General features: G+C 32.7%; 2 protein-coding genes across 3 annotated transcripts in view; one reads left to right on the top strand and one right to left on the bottom strand.

The window, feature by feature from the left end:
- LOC108558966 (sodium/hydrogen exchanger 10-like) overlaps positions 1-9882 on the bottom strand; it is a 30507-nt gene extending 20625 nt beyond the window's left edge. Inside the window, exon 1 of the mRNA XM_017916069.1 lies at positions 9677-9882. The gene's annotated coding sequence lies outside the window, so the exon portion shown is untranslated. The remainder of the gene's footprint in view (positions 1-9676) is intronic.
- Positions 517-26967, top strand: LOC108558967 (phosphoenolpyruvate carboxykinase [GTP]-like). Of its 2 annotated transcripts, XM_017916072.1 has the most exons (4): positions 517-1155; positions 1410-1443; positions 24791-25054; positions 25118-26967. In XM_017916072.1, the coding sequence occupies exons 2-4, from the start codon at positions 1424-1426 to the stop codon at positions 26769-26771; spliced, it is 1938 nt and encodes a 645-aa protein (XP_017771561.1). In that variant the 5' UTR covers positions 517-1155; positions 1410-1423; the 3' UTR covers positions 26772-26967. The 2 variants fall into 2 exon arrangements, with proteins under 2 accessions (XP_017771561.1, XP_017771559.1); XM_017916070.1 differs by lacking the exons at positions 517-1155; positions 1410-1443 and adding an exon at positions 24397-24698.
- The last annotated feature ends 503 nt before the right edge of the window (positions 26968-27470 follow it).

Here is a 27470-nt window from a genome sequence, read left to right as displayed (position 1 = left end):
TTATGTATAGTTAGAGTATAGTTTGTAAGCTTTGATCGGAACCAAATCGGAGCACATGGAAATATGTAAATGAATCAAGTTTGTTTATTTAAATTTGGCTAATTGAGAGAGAATCTTATGTTGCAAACCGATTATGATGAAACCTAATATGATTGACCACAATCTCGCACAAGTAAATTGAGCCGAATGTTATGATTTCTCTAACATATGTCTGCATCTTTTAATCAAACTCGCTTGTTGCGCGTATCAGGAAATATGATATTAATGGATTTTGGTTGTGATCAATACTGATAATGACGCACCGCGTTTAGAGATCGGCACTTGGCTAATTGATCCGTAACATGAAAGTGTTGTGCCGAATGGATATTGCATATGCATTATTCGCGCGCAACGGTAAAAATAACATTTTCGAATTGCCATTTTCAAGAGGGAGAGAGAGAGAGGAACTGCAAGGTAGGTAGGTAAAATATATATATATATATATATATATATATATATATATGAGAGTGTGTATTTGGGATCGTTGATCCGGAATATGTGAGGAATGGAAAGCCATACGAACGAGCGGGGACCGGTTATTATCATCAGTCTCCGAAATCGAAGCCCTAGAGCAGCGCGCCGTTTGCTAATGAGGTCTGCCCTGTCCTGTTGCTCGAACAAGAACCCGTGCACTTTTTGGATTGATCGATTTGATTTGATGATGGTCTGTCTGTCTGTCGGTCGTTCGGTTATAGACAACAAGACAAGTGAATGCCATCGAATCGAAACATAAAAATATACGCCGCCCGAGTTTCCTTTAGGGTCATCTCGATGTATCCGAGTGAAGAAAAATAGATAACATTTTAACATTTAGATATGCACAGCTAAACTCTGCCGGTTTGTCTGTGTATTTGTGTGCGTATGAGCTGCGTGTGAATGTACATGTGTTGTATTCGTTGTGTGGACAGACAGAAACACGCATTCGATATTATTTTTCGAGCAGAAGAAGAAGAAAGCCGCCGAGATAAGTCGCGCAAAGTGTATTCGAACAAAAAAACTTTTTTTTTTCGTTTCAATCAGACTCGACAGATTTCAAGTCGTCGATACTAACAAACGCGCTCAATCCAGGAGATCAACGCTAGGAAATTTTCGTAAAGTATAGGAAACGCAGTGACGGTTAGTGTTTTCATTTACTTCTTGTTATTATTATTATTATTATGCTGTTGGGGGAGAGAACATCTTCTTATCTTATCGCTCTCCCCTACGGCGATTAGCCAGAACTATCGGAAGAGATTTTCGAGATCTTGTGTTTACATTCATCGAACAAGTCAAAAAAAACTAACTAATAAAGAAAATAATAAGTGTGATCTTCGGATTCGATTTCTCCGCAAAACAACAATACGCATTTTCTCACTTTCTCTCTGTTACAGATCGAACAGCCGTGATGATTTTCTTCTTGACCAGGTGAGCATTCTGCATTTCTGATTAATTTATTTATTATTTGGCACCTTTTTATTTTATCATCGGTGCCAATTGGATGCGTCCACGTAATTGTTTTAGTCTCTCTCTCTCTTTATCCACTTGCGTAACTGAAGCGCTACCGAACTCGCGCGTTAATGGCACTAATGAATGTTAGATAATCTGCACGCGACAGTTCAAGGTTCGCTTCTCTTTAATTGCTGATGGAATTCGAAAAAGTTTTTTTTTTTTTTGTAGATAATTTCACTTTCTTGTTTTGCAACTTCGTTACTGTATCGTCGGTAAATTGGATTTTAATGCACATTTCAATCGCTCAACTTTTCGTTAATGGAATCTCACCCACTCGGTTTCTTGCTCCAGTTACCACCGTTATTATAAATGTCGTTATGCGAACATTCTATCTATTAATAATAAAGGGCTCGGCTCATTGAGAATTCAACAGTTGCATGCAATCCGATGCGGTATCTTGTTCTCTATTCTCTCCATTTCAACTTCCGCAATTCCATTTTCAACACCACATAATAATTAAAGCCACAAACGCACACAAAATTAAACAAAGTTTATAGTCGAATGTATACTGATTAACGCATTAGTTTTGTTATAAATTAATGATTTCTTTCTATTTTACCGTTATGTTTTTAAGACAAAACAAATTCAATTATTATGCAATGAAACCGGCTTTATATATGCACCAATTAAAGAGTAATTAATTCCATATTTCATAAAAATCCATTAAATATAGCAATTTTTTTATTGTACTTTTAAAATACAATTTCCGTATATTCATCATTGAAATTGAATTACAAAAAATCTCTGGAGGTAATTTAACTCACACTATTAAGTATTTCAAACTATAATAGGTACAGCAATTCCATAGTGGCGGTTAACTATAAGTGACTTTATACAGTCTATTTCTTTTATATTTATTTAGTTCCTCGATTTGTTCGGTTTCAAACAGTCCTGTATATAAGCTGAACCGAATAGTATGCGAGATATTCCTGTATTTTTATTAATAATATGACTGCATGACTATGAAAAATGATAAAACATACCGCATAATAATTGGTATATATATAATAATAATAATTTACTCGATGTAAATGGTTTCGAAGTAATTTGATTATTTTTTCGGTAGATTAATAATTGTAAAGTTGCAAAGATCAAAGATAATGTTATTTGTGAAGTTAAACAAATGGAAAGCGATTATCATTTGTGAATGTCGCCTCAGTGTGAGAAATTTAAATCGCAGTGCAAATATGGTTGCATATCTCAAATATTTAAAAATTATTAGAACTTTTTATGAACTGACATAAAATCTATCTTTTTATCAAGGACGAGAAAGAATAACAATTTACATTTCTCTTTTATACGCTAACAAATTGGTATTTTGTATACCATTTTCTTAAAAAAATTCAATGATTGAATATTTAAATAATTCCTACATTTCCCAATAAATTTTATTAAATGATTTTCAACTGTCGTCATTTCTGTTTTGTGCCTTTTTTATGGTACTTCCTTTTAACGCGAGACTGCGTGAAATAGGAAAATCTAATAGTCCTTTACACAATTTCATTATAAAAATATATTTATATATTCGAATTCCGATACTCTTTTCTTCAGCACGCTCATCCCATTTAATAATAGTAGATTTTTAGACATATTCATCAATAATCTCTTTTAGTCCAATGTAAACATCTGTTGCGGCAGCTTATACTCTTGATCTTTTCTCATAAAAGGCAAATTAATATTTTAGGACTTATGCTCGATCGGAATGTTTGGGAAATGATCTGAATCAAGCTTAGAGAATGACTTCGTTGCTTGCTGGAGGGTTTTCATCTTTGATATTAGTCTGTCAGCGCTCGGCAATCTTTTTGTACTAGGAGGGCATATTTCAGAAAAGCGGACACTGTGGGATGAAAATGGGCACTGTGCAAGGAATGGGTGTTTGTTATTCAAATGTCTAAAATTTAGTATGTACACTTTAAAATTACTCCGCGTTGCCCCCTGCTTTAGGTGGTAAAATTTCTTTTTCACTATACATAAACAAATTTGGAACATTTTCTATTTCCTAAAATATATATTATAATTATAATGCAAATAAAATGTACGCTCATACTTCACTATACGTTCCTGGAAAGTTTCCATAGAACACATGCCAAAGATTAACAATCTGTTGGAAAGTGATTTGAGTTTACTAAATACTTACAGTATGGGGTTTCTGTCGAAATCCCGACAACCATAATCCCGACAGTATCAAAATCCTGACAACCATAATCCCGATTATATCAAAATCCCGACAGTATTCCAGATCGTAGTCACCACCTACTACATTTTAGTAATTACTTGAAAATAAAATAATATTTTTATTAAAAAAAAAATAAACAAAACTGCAATTTTTATTTAAAAAAAAATCGTCTGATAATTTTGCACCAATCCAATATTTGATATAGACGTAAAACAAATGATTATAAAAATTAGATTTTGTTGTGTCTAACCATTATTATTATTGTTAATAGAGAAAAAAAAAACAAACTATGTATTTACGAAGTCTCTTAGTCTATACGTCTTATTGTATAAACAGATACAGAAGTACAAAAAAAAACTCCACCTTTTTGAATTCTCCAAATTAGGTGAGTCGCTTAATCATCAATATAAACAAAGCCCTATTCCTAATCACAACTCCCATCCCGATGTATTCTAGAACAATCGGGATTTTGATACTGTCGGGATTTCGATTGCCACCGTACAGTATGATCAGTTGGAAACAATGCAATTTAGCTTCTTTTTTTTTCAAACAACTCTGATTAATGACAACTGCTGATTTGCTCGTTTAACAAGTTACGATCCGCAATCAATTGGAAATCTTAGTTTTTGCTTATACGCGTCTAACCTAATATACTTCTTCTCTTTTCCCCTCCACACTTCACTTAGTTTGCGCATCTTGCATAATTTCGCAAGCCACTGTTTTTGTTCATTGATGATTTACCTAATCTAATCTGAGTTACCAAAGTAAAACATATGCAGGCGCTGACCATGAGTGAAGTTGAATAAGCAATTCGTGCAAATAGAGTTGCCTACCTAATTAACATCTATTATTTTAAATTGAAAAATAACATTGTAATATGTGTATTAACAAAAAGGATTTTTTGTTGTCACATTAATATACTTTAGTAATTCTTTTAAAGTAATTACATGAAAGAAAACTGATATTGACTATTTTCGTTGATTTTGTAACTAAAAAAATATTCATAATATTACGAAATCAATTACTATCATTCTTATGAATATTTCAACTTACGCATAAATTCAATTGATTTTATCAAACGTAGAAACTGGGAGAAAGCAAGAGACACCGAAAAATCAATATAAATTGAGATTATGAAAAGTGGAGAAAGCAAAGGCATTTAAGGCAGACTGTGCCCTCTTGAATGTCGAGATGTAAATTAATTTAAAAAAAAAATTGATCGCATCAATGTCGTAACTAGGTGAAAGCAATTCAAATTTGAAAAATAATATCGCTTCCGATTTTTAATTTTATTTACTTTTAATTGACGTCGTCGCCGCCGTCCCTGTGAAACGATCGTCGAGACGCAGAAGTTTATTGTGAGAGCCGACGTAGATTTGAATATGTATTAAACTTTGTACCAAATTTTGAAGCACCGTTAGCTTAAACTATTAAATAACACATTATATCTATCAAGGTTGAACTACAGATTATTTCACATGCGTAGCAGCAGCTTTCCATCGAAACAATTCGAATACTTCACGATAAAATAGTAATTTTTATTTAGTTTTTCGAATCGAATTTTTAGATACGGAAAGCAATGATATTTTGATTTCATTTACCAAACGCTACTTTTGCCTGTTTGATTGCTATATTCTATGGTAAATATTGGACGCTCGCAAATATTTGAAATGTTCCGACAACTCTGATATTGGCGACGTTGTTGAAAGTTACTCCTTTACATTGTAAAGACGCAATTAATGAGAGGTAAACATTCCATGGAAATGTGTGAATTTCTAGATCATCCCAAAGTCCGTGCCAAAGCGAAAGTCCACAAATCACCTTTAATCTTTTCAATACATCGATAATAACAACAATACAACTATCGAGTGGCTCGGCTCGGCGATTAAAGATATGCAAATAGTAAGTGCTTTTCGAGTTCAATCATCAATTGACGTCTTCTTCTCTTAAGTTATAAAAAAAAACTTTCCGCTCCTGATAAATTTATTCCCGGAGGGTCCAAACACCTGCGACCGAGGAAGTTCGTTCAGTGGAAAAGTACAAGTTCGAACTTGAAATGCGCCCTAGACGTGGAAAAATACCACAAGACGTCTTCGTGCAATTAGCCTTCGAGCAGGTACCAATTGGTCCAGACGGTCAACCCGAATTCCAACCCATCCTCGTGTGCATTATGTAAATAATGTCTAACGTGTAAAATGGGAACGGAACGAGCGTGTTTTTCTGTTCCCATTTCGGAAATCTTAGATTCGAAATCATCTTATTATCATCATCATCATATTTTTGGAAGTTTATATTTATATTTCTCTGCTCTCGTCCCTGATGGTAACAGCAATCTTGATTCGCGCTGATAACGTTTGATGTCGATGGAAGGAACATCGCAAAATCCAAGATACATACAGAACGAGTGGGATTAGTTTATATACGAGTTATCGAATAGGATGTAGATAAGATCTGTGTAATATTATATATATTTACGCTGGACGAGCCCCCAAAAACTCGACTCAGATAACCTTTCGACTTGTTGAATTAAGCGGAATTTTCAATTTGCTGAATAATTGCTTGAATTATCGCTTTCGCAAGCCCACCTCGATAGCAACGAGAATAAAAATACGTAGTCTTTTTTTTAAATATTTTTTTCTATTTGTTTGATAGGCTATATTTCGAATTTTACTATTATCAGGTGATAAGATTGTGTAACCGAAACGTGCATATTATATATTTTATCAACCCGTTGTGTAAAGTACTAAATGCATTCGGAATTTATGTTGCAGTTGATACAAAAACGATGATGTACTACAGAAAACCTATTGCATCATCAATACTGATGATGAAATAATGCTGAGATTTTTCAAACTCAAACATTCTAAGTGCTAGCAACATTTATACAGGTAAACGTTGTTTTACGCCGGTTCGATTTACGCCGATTCACAATAACGCCACTGTGAAATGACTCTTATTAATTGCTGATTTTACACTTATATAGAACTAAACCCTATAGTTACCTCACTGTAAATATGGGTTCATTTTACGCCGATTCGATTTGCGACGGCTTTTGTAGGAACGGAACCCCGGCGTAAAACGACATTTACCTGTATTTATAAATTTCCGAATTTGATAAATCGAGCCTTGTTTCATTGTTACAATATTATTTTACATATTGTATTTAACAAGTAATTCTGACAGGTTCAGTAACTTCAAATTAAGCAAATTTGTTAATAACTTTTAGTTGGTAATTGTGGACTCAAAAACAGGTATGAAAAATAAATATGAGTATTGAAAATTTTTAATCAAACTTTTATAGCTTTTTCATAAAAAAATCTTAAATAATGTATGTGTTTATACTTAGATAATTTTGGTTATTACTTTGTTTAAATGTTGTGTTGCGTTATAGAAATAAACGCGGAAATTGTCAAAAACAATCTTTCACCAGCATCTACAATTTGAGCGAATGACACAAGGAAATACAATAACAATTATAAATATAACATAAATACATCAATAAGTTTTATTATGATGGCAATGATACAATTCAAGCATAAAAAGACATATACTATCTTAACTATCTCAATTTTATAATAATAATAATAATAACATTTATTGCAACATAATTAATAAAAACCAAATTTATTTATTGCAAAAGACTTCTGTCCATAGATCTGTCTGCCCTCTAATTTTATATTATATTAATTTCAAAAAGAAGGTGAAACGTATGGGAAATATTTCATATGATGTTCACCAACTTCAATTTTGAACTCAATAAAGAAAATGTCATTGGAATAAATGCACGTATATACAATAACAATTATAATTATAACATAAATACATCAATTATTAAATTTAAAAAAAAATCAACAAATAATTATAAGTTTTATTATTTTGACAACTGTTCAAGGATAAAAAAAAGGGCAAACACTTTCTTAACTATCTCAATTTTATATTACATCAGTTAAAAAAAAAAAAAGTTAAACGCGTTATGTCTAAATGGGATTATTGACTTCTACGGGAAAATCCTAAAAAAAAAATCTATAAAAAGATGATCATGGTTTATTTGTTTATAAAATTGTTACCGGTGCGATATTCGCAGCGCGTAGTATAGTTTTCTTTAATCTGTGGTTGAAGAACGTTCGCGTAATATTTGGATTACTCATTACCATTTGGCACCTTCCACGCGCTGCGCTGTTCAATCATTTGGCACCTTCCGTGCGTTCCAATTCCGTTTTCTCCGTATTACTTTTTATAATAATCTCAGGCAATAATAAATTACATTAGGTCTCACATTATTTCATTACGAATATTTCTTTACAATTAACATTAATTGGTTAAATTTTCATTTATTTCATTATATTTTTAATATACAAATCAAAATTGAAATCTAAAGATGATCTTTATACAAAATCAAATTTGTGATTTTTTTATATCTGAAAAAAAACCTGAAATTATTTTAGTTCCGGGACAACGATTATTTGCGCAATTTTCCATTGCCGAACTAAATATTTCCTTATAAAACAAACATTTAGAAATAACAAGTAAACGTCATCAAATAAAATAATTTAACAAAAACAAAACTGATACGTTTCACTCGCATTACATCATAAGTTCTAGATTACACACTAGATCTTGTATGTTTATCAATGTTTCGACATCTATCTATATATGTATTTGTTTTTTATAAACATAATTTTGCGAACTCGTAACCTACGATCCAATTATGACTAGGTTTATTCCCTATTCGTCACGTAAATTAATGTTTAATTGCACAACAAAAATTATATTAACACTGGATGGTGATTGCAACTGAGCACATATTGGTTTTCTCATAGTTCATTTCGTTCTGCTACGATTGCATATTTTATCAAGAAATGTGAGAACCAGAAAGAGAAGACGAAGAAAAAAATCTATAATTTATGTTAGTCAATATCCGATAGATATTTTTATATTTATAAATTCGTATCTGGATAAAACCGGCTGAGACGCTCTTATCACCAGAACTTCAGACACACACACATTATTTTTTTTGTAAAAGAAACGCGATATTATGTTGCGGATTATGACATTGAGCCAGACGTTTTATTGTCTGAATAATTAGTTAAAATTTTGATTATTTTTCTCACGTCAATTTAATCAGCAATTTTAGCATCGATTTAGATTACCCAAGTTGCTCACATTGCCTACATAAAATTGCTGATATTGCTTATTTTCTAATTACGTGTTTATTTAAAAAAAGTTAATTACTATAATTATATTTTTCTAATTAAGATTTTTACTAATAGTAAGAAATTGTTAATTAAATAGTATAAAATGAAAAAGGAAGAAATAAATATAAACATGTGCAAAAAAAAAACCATTTATAGAGCATAGAAATATTCACTGCATAAGCACATAAAGAAAAGCTTAATCGTATAATTTGTTAATCACATTTGTCGGCACATGGACTCAGAATTTGCGACGCTGCTAAAGCTGAGAATTAAAAAAAATGAGCAAATTCCATAGACTGCTCCATAGCAAGTTGAAGTTTCTTTAAATATAAAACCAATGGGCGTAAAGACCTCGTTAGCTCTTTGACCAGCCTATTAGTATATATATTTTTATTGTATGTTAAAATTTATTTATATATAAATTGTACTTTTTTTTTCTCTTCTTCTTATGTATCGATGTTTGGCCAAAAAAAACGAACTTAATAATTTAAAAGAATGAAAAATCAAAGAATTAAATTAAATTTGGTAAAATTAACTGAATTAAATTATGAGTGAATTGTTTTTGTGTGATTGTAATAAGTCCTCAAATATATTTCAAACTAGTTAAACAACTTTTTAATCTAAATTTATGATTATCGCGGTGACGCGAGAAAAAGGAAAAGTGAATAGTTAAAAGTATAAATGCAATGTAAATAACAAAATGAAATATAAATAGTAATACTTACAAATTTATAACTATAACTAATTAAAAATACGTGAAATTATTTGATTTACTTACGCATCGGCTTTTTGTAGTTTGTTGTCAAAATTTGTATATTTGTAAATATCTACTTGACAAGTTGCAAGTGAAAATAATATTAACATGAAATTGAACTGATTTATTATTATATTCTCAAAGTAGACAAATTACGTTAACATTGGATAGGAAGGAACTTTTATCGCGTTTGTCGTGCAGTTTCCCTTTCGACTGATAAGTGAATGGGATGTTTGTTAATTTCCATAATTTAAATCTGATCCAACGAACGGAATCGTTCGCGGCGGTCGTCGCAAAAAATTTTCCTCAATTTATTTATTGAGGAATATTTCTCAATTGATTGTAATTCGTCGTCGCGCACGACCTTTGCATCTCTTCATCCTGTCATGATCTTATTTGGAAAAGCACACTCAATTATACCGAACTTTCTGTTTATTCCCGGTAAAAATACACAACACACGTTAATCTGACAATGACATTTGACAATGAAAGCCAACGTTGATTTTTAACTTATTATTTTTATTTTACAAATTTGTTATTCCTAATAAATTATAATCAAATTAAATAATTAATAAATCGAATGTTTCAAGTTGCCTTTAAGATTTGTTTAATTATTTTGTAATACACATCTTAACTTGTTTTTAATTGAATTGTTATTTACAAACATTTCTGTCTTGCACAAATATAAAAAGAGATATCATATCAGAATCTAAATAATAATTAACATGAATATTGTTTATTATTGGATTCTATTTACAACTCTTGATTTTTATAACTCACCCTGCCTGTGCCCTAGGGCGTTCTTAGGCCGATAGATAAGACCTTGCGTACGATGTGGGCCGTTCCCAGCAGTGCGATCTTTTGCACCTGCTTAGTGCTAACTCTACTTCCAGGTACTTCTCGAATCCCATCTTGAGAGTCCCGAGAGCTCCAACCACGACCGGAACTACTTTAGTCTTTGTCTCTGTGTTTGCTCTTGGACTGGACTCCAATTTTTCCCTTTTTTATTAGGACTCCAGAGGATTTGTCCAGTCCGAACTCCATCGAGATATCATCGCTGATTTTTTTTACTATTCCGATCTCCTGGTCTAGCTGTTTCTTATCCCTTGCATATAACTTAAGGTCATCCATGTATAAGAGATGGTTGATTATCTGACCATCCGCAATTAGTATCCCCAGCTTTATAGATCTTCAGGACTGCTATGATCCAACTATGAGGTACGCTATCGAACGCCTTCTTATAGTCTATCCATCCCATAGCAAGGGAGACTTTTCGTCTTATAGCGTCCTCTCTTACCATCCTGTCAACTAGGAGTTGGTCCTTACAGCCTTGTGATCTTTGCCTACATCCTTTTTGTTCAGGCGGGAGCAATGTGTTTTCTGTCAGATGGCTATACAGTCTGTTTATTGGCCACAATTATGACAAAAAGGGCTATCGACCAATGTCTTTCTGCTTCTTTATTATTATTTATAGTTTATTTTATAATCTAGAATGTAACGTGAAATATTGAATATAATGTACAGTGGAACCGGTGGCAACCGAAATCCCGTCTATCGAAATCCCGACAGTGTCTTTTATTATTATAAATTTCTACAATAACATATTTATGGTAGTCGGGATTTCGATATAGTCGGGATTTTAATACAGCCGGGATTTCGAACGTCGGGATTTCAATAGACGGTCTTTCGGTTGTCGGGCTTGCGATATAGACCCCAGTGGAACACATCGCTTAACGAGCATAATCCGTTCCAAAATTTCTGCTTTTTCTGCAAACACAAATAATAATAATACACCTAAAATGTGTGCACAAGTTTTGTAGCAGGTACACAATCTACGACTTCTCTTCTCGTCACTCGTTTTGCGAAACATCGCTCGTTAAGTGAATTGCTCGTTATGTGAGCCTTGTGCCAGTGGTTTCACCATGGGACCACATAAAAAACAATTATTTTCAAGCTTTCTATTTCCCAGTGGTTTCGCAGTGGAACCACATTCTTGTGTCCAACCATTATTATTATAATTGTTAGAGACTATTGAGACTCCACAATGACAACACCAGACAATATTCCACTGTGTCCAGAATTCCATCCCTGGAACACGACATGTATTTTTTTTTTTCAAAAACTAAAGAAAAATAAAAAAATGATCATTAATTAGTAAAGTACTGCACATAAAAAAATCGACAATTTTGACAAAAAAATAATCTCTTTCCTAAGGTTTCTTTCCTAATTTCCTAATTGATCATTGAAATTCTATAAATGACACCTGTCAAACTTTCAAACGTCACTCACCTGTATATGTGAGATGAAATTATATAAAAGTAAATGTAATTGAAACAATCAGTTTTTATCTCGCTGTTATTATTCCAAAGCGGTCAGAAAATTTGCGCAGAATTTACAGACGCACTGTAAAATACCTCGAATTGCTTGACACAATAAAATTTCCAGTAAATTAATCGCATTATTCTGTTTATATTTATTGAAAATATTCATATTTATATTTAACCAAGAAGTTTTTTATCTTCGTGTTTTGTCATTTAAGACTTATTAATATATTAGAATAGATTTATTAAAATAGATTTATAATATATTAGGGGAATCGGAAAGTAATGTCGATTTTTTTTACATTCAATTCAAACAAATAAATTTTCAATTTGTTTTTATTTTTAATCAATGATGTAATCACCTTCATTATCAATAACCTTTTGCCAACAAGTGCGCAAAATTTTCAATGCCGGATCGATACAAATCAATTACTTTTTGAGCATAATATCTGGAGATATCATCCAAATTTTCATATACAAAGTGTTGTAGCGATCGCTATCAATGGAAATCCAATGGTTCAATGTCGGGCGAGTATGGTGACTGAGGCAGTACCTTCTACCCTAATTCATTACGCATTGCGGACTATCGTGTTACAGAACAGCGCCTTTTCTGTTGACAATCGCTGGACACTTTTCAATTAAATATTGATCTGTTCGATCCAATTGTTCACACTAAAGATCTTCATTCATAATTTGTCCAGGTTTCAGCACTTAAAAATTAAACCCACTGCATTTTGGATTATCATTGAGCAGAGGTTCCCAAATTTTTTTGTGAAGTAGACCCCTTGCCATGTTTTTCGGTTTTGGGTAGACCCCCTACTTTCCTGATATTGATATTTTGTAAATTTCTAACTGTAGTGAAGTTTAGTGTTAAAAACTTAAAGTAAAAATACATGTTAAGTTTTATACATAAATTAAAACTACTCAAAATAAATTTTTGTATCTGTTATATAAAATATACGCAACATAAAATTAACTAAGCAATAAGTAAATATTTTTAGTGAGAAGGATGAACCTGATGCTTTAATAATAAATTATCAACATTTGTCGTCAATTTTGTAAGGTTTAATCTTAAATCTCCTCGGCTAATGATGTCCAGTGTGTTTCTTTTTTTCGTTAGGAGATTGGTAACAGCGCTGAACCCCCTTTCCACTAGGTTGATGATGGAAAGGAAATTAAAAATTTCCTCGCTATATTCCATAATACGGGATACATTCGTTTCTTCTATGTCACCATATGGGTTAATTATCCACGGTGGTATTACCATAGTCAAAACGTCCTCAAACCTAGTTTCTAAATCTGAATAGAGGGCATTTAAATGTTGAACGTAGGTTGAAACGTCGTCTTCCTGGCAGTTCGTCTGTGACAAATTGAGGAACTGTGAAAATTGGCCCCGTCCAATATTTTGCTTCATTAGTTTAACTCTGGCAAGAAACTCTGATAAGATAGACTTTGTTTTAATCAAATTTAGACGGTCGCCTAGTAACTGCAAATTAACCGTATTAAATTTTGTAAACAAATTTGTTAAATAGGCGATGTCTGTTTTCCACTTCATTAAATTGTCTTTTAAAATTTTATCTTTAGTATGCAAAAAATTTTGTCAAACATAAGCCTTTTGACAGCCAGCTTCAAGTGTGAAGGAGTAATTGATGAAAGTGTTCGTCATTTTCTTCACACAACTGCCTAATTTAAGAGATTTATACAATCTAATACTCAAATTTTTAGCAACTAAATAATGTATATGTAATATTATAAGATAGTATAATGTAAGTAAATAGATACTATCAGTGTATGTTGAGATCCACTATCGTGAGATCCCCATTTTCATTTCATGGATCCCCAATTTTTTTTTCGCTGACGTAGACCCCTTGCAGGTTGTCATAGACCCCTGGGGGTCGATATAGACCACTTTGGGAATCACTGTCATAGAGTATCCATTTTTCATCTTCAATGATCAAGCGATCAAAAAACGCTTCTGTATTGTAACGTTGTAGCAATAAGTTGCATGTGCTGGATCTGGATCAGTTAGCTTTGTTTTCTTCGGACAGATGCGATACCCAAACACCTGCACTGCATACTTTATCAATCTGCTACAAATGTTGACAGTTCCTCAATTGTCTGACATGAATTTGCTTCCACTATTGTTTAAAGTTTGGTGATCTTCCTGATCGATACGAGTCCGAAAGATCAAAGTTAATGAATCTGAACTTAGAAAACCATCTTTGCCATATAAGAACGTTTAATGCACTTGGGCTTTTGCTTTACTACCCTTGTGAATCTCACAATGCATACAATGCCGGATATTTGGCTTGCTATTTCACCCAAAATTGCAAAAAAAAAAGATTTAATTATTTCCAAGTAAACAAGTCACTTTAATATTAAAATGTCTTTAGCGCGACTTTAAAGTACAATATGAACTGTGACATGCAAAATAATCGACATTACTCCAATCTCCATCTTATTAATAAGAATTGCTTAACTTTCAAAAGCTGTCAAAAATATTTTTTTTTTATTAATTTAGTTTTGTTTCTATGATAACATTAATAATACAAATAAATATACATTTGTTATTGTACTCACTATAATTGAATTGACTAAATTTATCTAGATTTCGCTATCAAATATTATTTTTGCTTTTCTTCTTTTATATAGTTTTTTTTAATACAACAACAAGAGCACCGAAAAAAATCTTCTACAATTACGATATCACCACATTCAAGTGGTGCTACGATTAATTGATATAAAAAAAAACGTATGATCGATGCCCGATCATATCAATCGCATGTTTATTATTGTTATTTTGTGAAAATTAATCATTCGCGATTATTTATAGATAAAATATTGGTATTAACTAGTATATTCTAATTAATAATTTCTATTGTAGATAAAAAATAAATATTGAACTTTTTTTGATTCTGTATTATTTGAAAATATCTAATTTTCGGAAATAATATAACAGTATGTAGAATGGAGATTTGTAAGTGAAACTAATTATCTTCTAAATAGTATATTTTATTGTATATTAACCTTGTAGACTACAAATAAAAATAGCCTTGATTGAATAAAAATTATTAGCTACACCAGACGCATTATTATTGATTGTTCTAAATTGGAATAATCTTACCTAAGTTGGCGAGAGCACAAAAAAAAACGTGTTGCGAAAACATAAGCAACTGTGATTTTTTTTTGTTGATTTTACTATAGTAGCGTACGCTCCTTTCACTTTTGTTATTAACCACAGAAACAACACATTTGTCTATATATATAAATTAATCCAATAATGATGTTAATTTGTAGAAACTTGAGAATATCCTTTGAGTTTTGTCTGAAAAATGTTTTTTTCCATTATACATCTTTGGGGAAGAAGAGAAAAAAAAGTGAAGATCAACTCTCGTTCGAGTAAATGAATAGTCATAATTGTGTAACGATTTGTTCGAGCCTCTCGGGTCATCAAAAAAAAAAAGAAAATGATAACGATAATGTTGCTCTTTGTACGAATCTCTCGTGACATTCGGAGTTCGTTATCTGTGAGATTAAACCAGATTATCGCAACCCGTAAATTTAGCAATTACTCACGTCAGCTTCTCGCAAATCTGTGTGGTTCTTTTTACCTTCGAGAAGAAGGTGAGCTGATCGAAGATGTTAAAAATTGATAATTACGAGTCAAAGATCTCAGGTTTCGTAACTGTTTGTTCAACAAAAACAACGAAGCAGAGAAATAGAAATAAAAAAGGACAACAAAAATAGCATGGCGAGGTCGATGTCGAAAGCTCTGCATAGCAACGTTTTTGCTTAGCAATAGGAAAACCAATTGCATCAGTCGGTGAGACACTCCCGCCGCTCTCGACCAATGGGAACGTCGCGCGAGTCGAGCCCAAAGTCTGAGAAAGTCGAGGAAGGTCAAGGATCAGGAGATTTGTTGTTTTTTTTTATATATATATATAAACTTTTTGCGTTTATCGTCGTCGCTACGATTGCAAAATAGCTCACATTCAAAGGTTGGGGGCTTGTCCCCGGATCAAGTCGCAAAGCATAGCAGAAAAATATATATGCAAACAAACAACAAACGTTTGTAATTTCGCGCTGAAAACGTCGACGAGGCATTTGCACCTTTCTACCGATTGGCCTTTCTGCGGAGGTGTGTCGATGACGTCGGCAATAACAAACAAGCGCTATGTTTTTTTTGTTTCGTTTGATGCACACTCCACACCACCCACATTTCACTTTTGCCGAGACCGCAATAAAACTACGAACGTAGCATAATCGTCTCTTTAAATAATATATTTTAATTCTTAAAAACCAGAGTGTTTTTATAATACTGAATATTTTGTACAGTAATGAATAGAATTTTCTTTATTTAATATTAACTGTTAAACCAGGGCATCCATATACGTTTTTAAATTTTAGTAATTATAATAAAAGTCTTAATATGTATAAATATAATAGTGAAATGGATTTTTGTGCAATTACGCGAAAATAATTATTAACTATAATAATTTGCTTCTCGATACGGAAGTTCGTCGGTTCTCGAAAGGCAATTGTTTGCAGTGTCGACCTTTTGGAAATTGATGAATCTAATAACAACAAAATTGATTGAATCATGAAAACATATATTTTCTTTATTTAATGTAAACAAAATTACTAGAAAAAATGTGAACTAATTCAATGAGTTTTATTTTGATTTTGCTCTAAAATGGATTTTAGTTTATTATTAAAAAAAAAATAATATTAACGCAAAAACATTGAAATCTGCATGGACCACTTGAAACAATTAAACAAAAATATATTAATGTACGTTATAAGTAAATCCCATCTTGGAAATGAAAAATTGAAAAGGGAGAATTTAGAATCTAAAGTTAATTTTCAAACACGCGGATTTTCCAAATAATAATCAATGAAAACGTTTTATTTGTTCATATTTGCTGGTCAGTCTTTGTAAAATTGTATTAATTCAAATATGTTAAAGTACATATCTTCATCCCTATTGTAAGAAAACATAGATTTTGCAAGATATACACCAAAATCATTTATTGTGACTTTTCCTCAATCTTTATAAAATTGGATGTTAATATGAATTTAGTAAATAATTGGTTAATTTTTACACATGAATTTTTTTTCTTTAAATTTATTCTGTATTCTTTAATTCATTGACATATGTATTTTCGGACTATAAGACGCACCTTTTTTACATAGAAAAATGGATTCAAATATTGGTCTTAAATCAGTTGCATCTTATGGTCCGAAAGTGACATATTTATTTTTTTTTCAATAAATCGTCTCTAAATTTGAAAATAAAACAGAAAAGACTTTCATATAACGTGAGGTATAAACTAAATGTGATCAATTATGCAAACCAATATGGAAACAGAGCAGCAAAAAGACATTTTGGTCCACCACCAACAAAGAAAATGGTTCGAGAATAGAGAAAACAAGAGAAACAATTAAAACTGCTAACTAAAGACAAGAAAACTCGTCTGTAAAAATGAAATAAAACAAAAAATACTTTCATATAACGTGAGGTATAAACTAAATGTGATCAATTATGCAAACCAATATGGAAACAGAGCAGCAAAAAGACATTTTGGTCCACCACCAACAAAGAAAATGGTTTGAGAATAGAGAAAACAAGAGAAACAATTAAAACTGCTAAGTAAAGACAAGAAAACATTCCGTTCGCACTTAGAAAAATGGACATTAAATTTGGACATTTTTTTTTTTTTCAATAAATCGTCTCTAAATTTGAAGTGCGTCTTATAGTCCGAAAAATAGGTAAGTATTTCACGTAAGCAATTGAATCACATAAAACCGTATTTTCAAGGTTTATTTACAATAAGTAATATTAATGATTATAAAAAAGTCAAATTAATTGGTTATAACATATTATAGGCATCATTTTGACATATTGTGTATCAACCAAATGTGCTGATCTAGAAATTTGTTACTTTGATTGATTGGTTACTGTTTTGGTGATTTTTCATACAACTTGAATCACCTAATTCAAATTTACAAATCATTAATAGCTTTTGTTTATACTTTCGTGTTTTATTATAAAAAAAAAAGCTAAATATACACTTCGGAGCTTAATTGCGATTTCCTTAATTGCTAATAAAACTATACAATTGAATACATAAAGTAACTGCAATTATTTTGAAAACAATGACTTTATGAGTGTTTAAAAAATGCTCATTTTCTATAATTGCATACATAAAACTTGAATAAAATGTTCCAATTCCGTCTGATAGTAATTTTATTGGTATGTGACAATTTCCAATGTTTCGGACTAGTTGTAGTAACGTAATAGCATTTCTAAGCGTTAAATTTTGAATGGGTCGCGAAAGGAGAGCTGTCATCATGTGTCAAAGTGAGGGATTGGTGAAATACTCTTAGCAATTGGATCGCAGTACAACAACAAACAAATATGTTAGATTGTGAGGCAAACAGGTTGAGAAACGCTAATCTAAGCAAATTACTTGGTAGTTATGCAAACTTATGACAGCAATTTGCTACTGACATTTATGTCATTATATTTGATGTTTTATAGAGTAAATGCTTCAAGAAGAAGTATATTTCTGAATAAATAAATAACATAACACAATATCAATTTAATCAATATAAAACAATTAATTGATTATCTAAAAACGATATAAATTTAATTTAAATACAATTAATAGATTTAAATTGAATAAAATTAAAAGCCACTATAGTATTTCATAATACGAAGAATTGTAATATGGTATTGATATTTGAAAATTTCCAATGTTCAGTTTTGAATTGTTGGCTAAATGACAGCTGTCACCATGTGTCAAAGCGAGGGACTGGAAAATAGTCTTAGCATTTGGGTCGCAGCACAACAACAAATAATAATATCTCATGCTAATCTAGGCAATTAGTTGCAGTTGGTAGTTATGCAGACTAATGACATTAATTCGCTACTGATATTTATGTCATTATATTTGATTTTTCATAGAGTAACTGATTGAAGAAGAAGTATATTTCTGAATAAATAAATAAGTTTTAAAATGAAACTAAGAGTATCTGCACACAATAAACTTAATAGACTTATTATCTATGGTTAGTTGAGTAGTTAATAACTTGACTAATCCAAGCTTACTGAAACTTAGAAAGTAGTGCAATTTCCAATTAGTTTTTTTTTGTTTTGGACTTTGAAATCGACTACGAAATAAAACTATTTATTTGCACCTTCCGATGTGTAATTAAAGGCTGCGATAACCTTTGAGCTGGAGGTGTGTTCGTGACGTCGCAACGAAATACGCGTTCCACTTCATTAATGAACGGAGAGACGTGTAATTAATTCTGACGAAGCAACCGAACTTTGAATGTGTATCTTACGATCATCGATCGATTTGTTTCCTTGCTGCAAAACCTGCTATTATTATTATTATAATATTTAGTGTTATTGGTTGCCCATAATACGTTTGGCACAAACAGACCAGGAAATGAACTCGCGAATAATCCGCGGTTACGCAATCGCAGGTGTATTTTGTCATTTGCAATTCAGATTAGGAACATATAAATTTCGTGCGCATCGTCTCCGAAAACTACGTTCAATTGAATCTTCTCGCATGCGAAAAGCAATTTATCAACGGATTACACTAACTTAAGGGAATGCAATTTACTCTAACGCAAACGTTCGTTTTATTTTCCGCGTTGGAAAAAACGGTATTTTCCAGCGCACATGAACAACCTTTAATGTTGCTATTATCGCGATGCTCTTAACCTTGAATCTTTTACTTTTCGAAAAGAAGGTGAATTTATCGCGTCGCGTGGCTATTTATAAAAGGCACGATCTTATAGAAAAGATTCGATTGTTTATTTCATTAAAAAATTTAAAAAAACACTGTTTTGCGTTTATAATAAATGTCAATGGCAACATTTAAATAAGTTTTAATTAACTTATGTAATGTTAAATATACATTTTTAGAGTAGGAAAAAATATTTTCAATATACAAATACATCGGATTCACTATAGTTCGCTTTTAAAATTTCAAAATAAACTAAATTCTAATTTAGCAAAATAAATTTAAAGGAAAGTACACGAAATACATTTAGAATATAAATATAAAATTGTATATTAATTAAAAATATGAAAAAGTATTCAAATTATTGTCCAAAACGCTGAGGAAAATTACCAATGCTCCATGGTTCTTCACAAACGATGACATCTATAAGCAAACTAACATCAGTTTCGTCAAGGAAAAATTAGCAAAGGCTAGCACAAGATACTATCATCGGCTAGAGAAACACCCAAACCCACCCAACTGATGCTACTGCAGATCATCGTCAAAGACTGAAGAGGTTTAAACCGCAAGACTTACCCAACCGATTTTAATAATCAATAAGTCAATGTTTGCAAGTGCATAAATAATTATTGTATATGTGAAGTGGGGTTGCTGGATCATATCTTCATTAAGTATTATAGTGTCTTTTTTTAATTTTTCTTTTTACCACATTCATAAGGCTTGATATATACACTCGGTCCTCTTTTTATGCGGTTTTTATTTCAAGAAGCATTTTTTTTAAATAAATATTTTAGGCTATTTTGACACGTTTTGACACAAATTGGCAAACCATTTCATCGAAAAAGATGATAATTCTGAACGAGCATTCAAGTTTCAACGCGAGAATCAGAATTGCATTTCTGGATATCAGGAACTGTACAAAAAACTAGCAAAGCCACCGCAAAGATGCGAAGTTGAGATTAATTTTACTTGTGAAGAATCATTATCTTCAGGACATAGATCTGATATGCTGACTATCTCTTCTAGTGATGAAAGTGGTTTCGAACCAGTTCGCAAATTATGCCGAACACTCTCATATAGCGACGATAATTCTGAAGAAATGTGAAGAAAGATTAACTTTCATAAAAATTTTCTATATTTTTTTTGAAAAATTTTTCCGTATAAATTTAGAAGGAATATGTTAAGATTATATTTTTCTGAAATTTAATAAACTTGTCTTTGATTGTTAACGTTTTTATAAAATTATGAATAAACATTTCAGAAAGAAGTAAGATAGTAAGACTAATTATTATTCTGAAATTTAATAAACCCTTTTTATGCGATTTTCGGTATATTGTAACTCATAGATTTAGTTTTATGCGATTTTAAAAAGTTATGAAACGTATCCTTTATTTTGATACGTGTATCTAGTCCTTTTTTGTGTGATTTATTTTTATGCGTTTTCCTGTGGAACGTATCTACCGCATACAAAGAGAACCAAGTGTATGTCAGATGATAGATTGCTTTAAAAATAATAAATAAAACAAAAAATATTAAACATAAAAATTTCTTAAATTGATGACATTTGAAAAACTATTTTTTTAATTTAACTTGAATTTGAAAAAAAAATATTTGGTCATATTTTAGATGTTAATACACATAATTTTTATGTACATTTAAGTAAGTAAAAACAATATTAAAACTATGTTTGGATTGCTTGTTTGTTAAAATTCTATAAATTCACTAAAACTTAACTTACGCTGCAGATAAAGCAACTAACGATAAATAAAAGTAAAAAGATCAAACAAATATGGATACGTTTTATTGACATACTAATAAAAAAAATCTGCGTATTAATTACACCATAATCCTATTGTTTTACGCAAAACAAACAAAACTAATAGTTTAGTGTACTTATCGAATTCCAAGTATTCGCTTGAATTTATCAAATTACTCATACACAATCGACTCGATACCAAATGATTTATACGAATCACAAAACGCTGCGAACAAACTAATTCCAAGCTATTAATAATTATCGAATTTTGCATTGTTTTTTTTTCAGTCATATTGCAACAAAAAAAATGCGAAACAATGATAACAGATTGTGGAAGCCGATTCCACATGGAAATGTTTGCACATTTTGATTCCGCCAGGCGCGTTAATTAATCTCATCGAAGGAGAACGTGAATATTGAAGACGTCAATGAAGAAATGACGTTTGCGCTTCGAACAAAAGAAAAATGACTAAATGTCAGTTGCGTCGTCTGCGTGGAGATAAGAACAAAAGTGTCAAGTATCAAACGTAATAATATCTAGTGGTCTATAATATATTTTACGTTTGTATTTATTGCTTAGTTTATCGTCGAAACAATTATATTTTTTTATTTGTTGTTTAAAAAATGAAAGGAAACGTTAATATTTCTGACGTTCTAGAACTCGGAACATTTGAAAACATACCAAGCTGATAATGTTTGATCTATTATGTATTCATATGTTTAACGTTTTAGAATCTACGTAAACTGCAGTTTCATCCAATTGGAATAAAAAAAACTCAAGTATAGTCGATTCCGTATAATTTGGACACCGGTTAATCGGGACAGCAGCCTATTAGGGACAAATCCTGAACGGAAACATAATAAAACAAAAGGAAATGGAACTTCGGATAATTGGGCCAGCCGTTTAATCGGGATGTCCCGATGAGTGACTGTATTTCTTTTGCAAGTTTTTAAACTTAAAGTACATTTACTCCTCACTTTACGATCTATCTGCTTAACGAACACTCGTACTTACGACCAATCATCTTTCGGCCTGTAATATGAATAAATTTTAAGTTTGTTGGATAATTTTTATAATTTTATAATATTTCAACGTATCGATCGCCAATTTCCTTAACGCTTATCGTCCAATTAAAGTATAAGTAAAGTATATTTATTTCGTAGACTAGTGACGGCGAACCTATGACGCGCGTGTCAGTGGTGACACGACGAGACATTTTGAGTGACAAGTCAATAAGTCAAAATATATATAAAAAAAAACATTGGAAGTCTCGTCCCCTTCATCATCAGTGTATTCAATTGATACAGCAGCCAAGTTAAGCTAATTTTTTTCATAATTTTGATACACTTATCCCAAAAGGTTCGCTATCACTGTCATAGATAGATAATAATGGATACATTGTCTACCATTTTTCAAGAGTAATATATGGATTTGGCTCGTAATTTACTTTTTTTTTGCGTATGTGTATATTTCTTTCGATATCTCTCGCACTCGATCATCGTTATCAAAATGAAGTCGTTCTCTTACATACACACGCATATTTTTAGACTTTGATTAAAGACGCGAAATCTCGAACTTATGTTATTTATACTTACTTCTGTGACCGAAGATAATTTTCGGCAATTACCAAACCTCCAAATGTCCTTACGACATTTCTTCTTTTGTTTACACTGCGATAACAGCTGATGTCCTCTTTTAATTTATTTTTTTTTGCGATTGCACGTTTCAAACTTCTTACGTAATTCGAAATAGTACTCAATAATAGAACACGTCAATGATAGTGAGTAATTTTGATGAAACTAAGTACTGACAGCTTCATTTGTATTATCCATACGTATTTTCAATATTGATCTATTGAAATTATGTTTTTTGTCTCGTTTTACAAGTGTCATATTCGAAATAATCAGTTGATTGAAATCTTCGCGATCGACCAAAACTAAGTGAAAATGAATTCAAATATTATTAGAGCCTAAGTTTACAAGTAATTTGTGTGGATGCAAACCAGTTTTCATAATATCGAACTAAAAAATGATACTTATAATGTAAATAATCAATATAATACATTTGAAAATACAGCAATTTGTTCCGCAATATTTCGGACAGTTTGAAACTCGATTACAAGTAACAAAAAGAGACTTATTACATAGTAAGTAATTTGTCTATTTGTACTCCAATTTAGTTAATAAATTATAGCTAAGTCGTATACATAAAAAAAAATGAAGCATTTGTTCATTATGAGAATGGGTTGACGAGTTTCGAACATTCAAAATGTAACGAGCCAGTATATGTATATAAATTAATTTATATTATTCTCAAAGTGCCAATATTGTCGTTCTTCGAATAGATTGGCATACCAAAACAAATATCTGCTGGCTATAAATAATACATCACACGATTCGTGCTTGTATGTATTTCTTTTACAGTGATTGTCTTTTAATGTTTTCTATTTTGGTTTCTGGTTACGAGGCTCGTGTTTTCTGTTTTAATTAGCATAGAAAGGTGGATCAGAAAACAACTCACTCTCAAATATTATTATTTATCTTGGATGATGATTGGACAATGTGGAAAATTGTAAGAGTTGTTTTTTTTGCTTTAGTCCATAATATTATATGGTACAATTGTTATATAAATATAATTCGATATTATTGAGTTAATAATCATTAATGAATAGTTGGTACCGAGAAAGATTGTTATCCAACGATTTTAAGTCCCTTATCATCTTTGTGTAGATGTAATGTATATTTGGCAAATTGATGATAAGGTTCAGTATTTTTTACATGTGTATGTCTGTTGATGGGTGTGTGTACGTATGTATGTGTGTGTGTGATAAACTCCCCACCGCTCCCACTACAAACGTCCAATAGGAATGCGGCAAAATTCGGCATATATAGCAGCGTTCTAGTCAACATGAATCAATTCAGTCTACTTGGTTAGTACTGAATACATCGGTGTTGACTCGCGATTCAGTTGCAAACTGGCGATCGAAACCAATACAAAATTAATACCAAAATTTCACAGAACGAACTGCTTCGTCTCTGATTTCAAACAACACTACCTAAAATTCATTTTCGGCTTCTATTCTATGTACCACAAGAGTTACACTTAAAGTTTATACAAAAAAGAAACTTTCAAGCGTGATCCGTTTTTATTGAAAAAGTAAGGAAAACAGTAACAAGATGCCAGACATTATTGACAAGAAACCAGCACAGTAAGTATTTGATCTTTTTGTTGATCTTAAGAGATGTAATTAATCATTTTTCGAATAGATTTGATATTAATGTTTTTTTTTTATTTATTTAGATACGCCGGAGAAGTTGGACGTTTTGCCAAGAATCTCGCCCATCCGAATGTTGGACTCTTCAACCATTTGCGTGGAATTAGCGTAGTCCACGGAAATGTCCAAGACCTGTCACCGAAAGTGAGGTCTTACGTTGAGGCTAACATCGAGCTCTGCCAACCGGACAACATCCACATCTGCGATGGAAGCGACAACGAGAACAAACAGTTACTGAACTTGTTGCAGCAGCAGGGAACCATTGTACCTCTGCCAAAATACAAGAACTGGTGAGTGTTAAATGGTGTGCACCATTTGGAGCGATTTCTTATTTCGATCATTTGCATTTACAGTTGGTTGGCTAGAACTAATCCCGCGGACACAGCTAGGGTCGAATCAAAGACTTTCATCTGCACTGAACGCAGAGCTGACACCATTCCAACCACTAAAGATGGAATCAAGGGAACTTTGGGTAACTGGATGTCTCCCAGGGACATGGATGCCGCTGTTCAGGATCGTTTCAACGGTTGCATGAAGGGTCGCACTATGTATGTGATTCCGTACTCCATGGGTCCAGTTGGATCCCCACTGTCAAAGATCGGTATCGAACTTACCGATTCTGCTTACGTCGTTTCTTCGATGAGAGTGATGACCAGAATGGGCAAACCTGTTCTTGACAAATTGGCACAGAGCGACGAGTTCGTTAAGTGCCTTCACTCTGTGGGCACCCCAGCTAACGGCACCGTCGAGATGGCCAGCTGGCCCTGCGACCCTGAACGCACCATCATTCTCCACAAGCCACAGAACAACGAGATCGTATCCTACGGCAGTGGCTACGGAGGCAACTCGCTCTTGGGCAAGAAATGCTTTGCTCTTCGCATCGGTTCCACCATCGCCAAAAGAGAGGGATGGTTGGCCGAACACATGCTTATCCTTGGCATCACCAACCCCAAGGGAGAGAAGCGCTATATCGCCGCAGCATTCCCATCTGCTTGTGGCAAGACCAATTTGGCCATGTTGAACCCAACACTTCCAGGTTACCAAATCGAATGCGTCGGCGACGACATCGCCTGGATGCGCTTCGACGATAAGGGACAATTGCGCGCCATCAATCCCGAGAACGGCTTCTTCGGCGTCGCTCCTGGCACCTCCTACTCCAGCAATCCCAACGCCATGAAGACCATCTTTGAGAACACCATCTTCACCAACGTCGCCTCCACCAGCGACGGCGGCGTCTTCTGGGAAGGTATGGAAGATGAGGTTGACTTCAGCCAAATCAAGATTACCGACTGGTTGGGCAAACCGTGGGTCAAGGGAGAAAGCAAGACACCCGCCGCTCATCCCAACTCCAGATTCTGTTCACCAGCGGAACAATGTCCAATCATCGATCCAGCCTGGGAAGCCCCAGAAGGAGTACCAATCTCAGCCATCCTCTTCGGAGGTCGCAGACCTGCAGGAGTCCCGCTAATCTATGAAGCCAGGGATTGGCAGCACGGAGTCTTCGTCGGCAGCACCATGAGGAGCGAGGCTACCGCCGCCGCTGAACACAAGGGCAAAGTCATCATGCACGATCCCTTTGCTATGCGTCCCTTCTTCGGTTACAACTTTGGACACTACCTGGACCATTGGCTCAGCATGAAGAACCGCTCTACCAACTTGCCAAAGATCTTCCACGTGAACTGGTTCAGGAAAGACGTTGACGGCAAATTCATCTGGCCCGGTTTCGGCGAGAACTCCAGAGTTCTCGACTGGGTCCTCAGGAGAATCGAGAACGAGGATTGCGCCACCGAAACTGCTATCGGTTTGATTCCTAAGGATGATGCCTTGAACATGCAAGGTTTGAAGGAGGAGATCAACATGAAGGAACTTTTCCACCTACCCAAGGACTTCTGGATGGAGGAATGCTTTGCCATCGAGAAATACTTCAAGGAGCAAATCGGCATGGATTTACCGCAAGCCATCGATGAAGAATTGAAGGGTCTCAAGAAACGTGTAAATAATATGTAGATTATCCGTTTCTCTTCTACATATTTGTATATATTTCATATCTATATTACGTTATGCAACCAAATGAACAAGCGCTAATAATATTTTGATCCTTAAAGTTTTCCATATTTATAACGCTAAACAGTATAAATTTATTTAAGTTATATGTGATATATGTGTATAGTTCTATTTTAATAATAAATTCATTTAAATATAATTATTATTGCAACTTTTTCCTTTCCTTCTGTATTTGTATAGTTTCAAAACTCAAATTTTAATAACATTTCATTAATTATCATAAATATTTATAAACGGACAAAAAGTTTTATAAAAGTAAGTGTAAACCACTGATATTATTCTGATATTTCCTTAAACCATATAAGTAGTTTCATATAATTTACCTATATACTATTTTTTAGGTGCTTTATCAATTATTAGAAGTTACTTTCAGTGTACTCACACCATCCAAATTAACACTTTATATTAAAAAAAAAGTAGAGACAATATATTTCCTATTTGTTTAACTTTATACAAAATTAAAAACTATAAAAAAACAAAACTTAAAAACCGACAAACCCTAACCAAAACTATACTACTCATGTCATGTCATGTCATGAGTATCTGGGGACCAAAGACGCTGTGTAGTGGCGTGCCCTCAAACTTTGAAAGTTGAGTATTTTCCAAGTTGTAGAAAGATGATGTACGAATCAGAATCTCTGT

This window comes from Nicrophorus vespilloides, unplaced genomic scaffold, assembly GCF_001412225.1.
Source record: "Nicrophorus vespilloides isolate i.1.1-1 unplaced genomic scaffold, Nicve_v1.0, whole genome shotgun sequence".
Taxonomy (NCBI): Eukaryota; Metazoa; Arthropoda; class Insecta; order Coleoptera; family Silphidae; genus Nicrophorus; species Nicrophorus vespilloides.
Note: the sequence above shows the minus strand (reverse complement) of the source record. Positions and strands in the feature narration are given on the sequence as shown.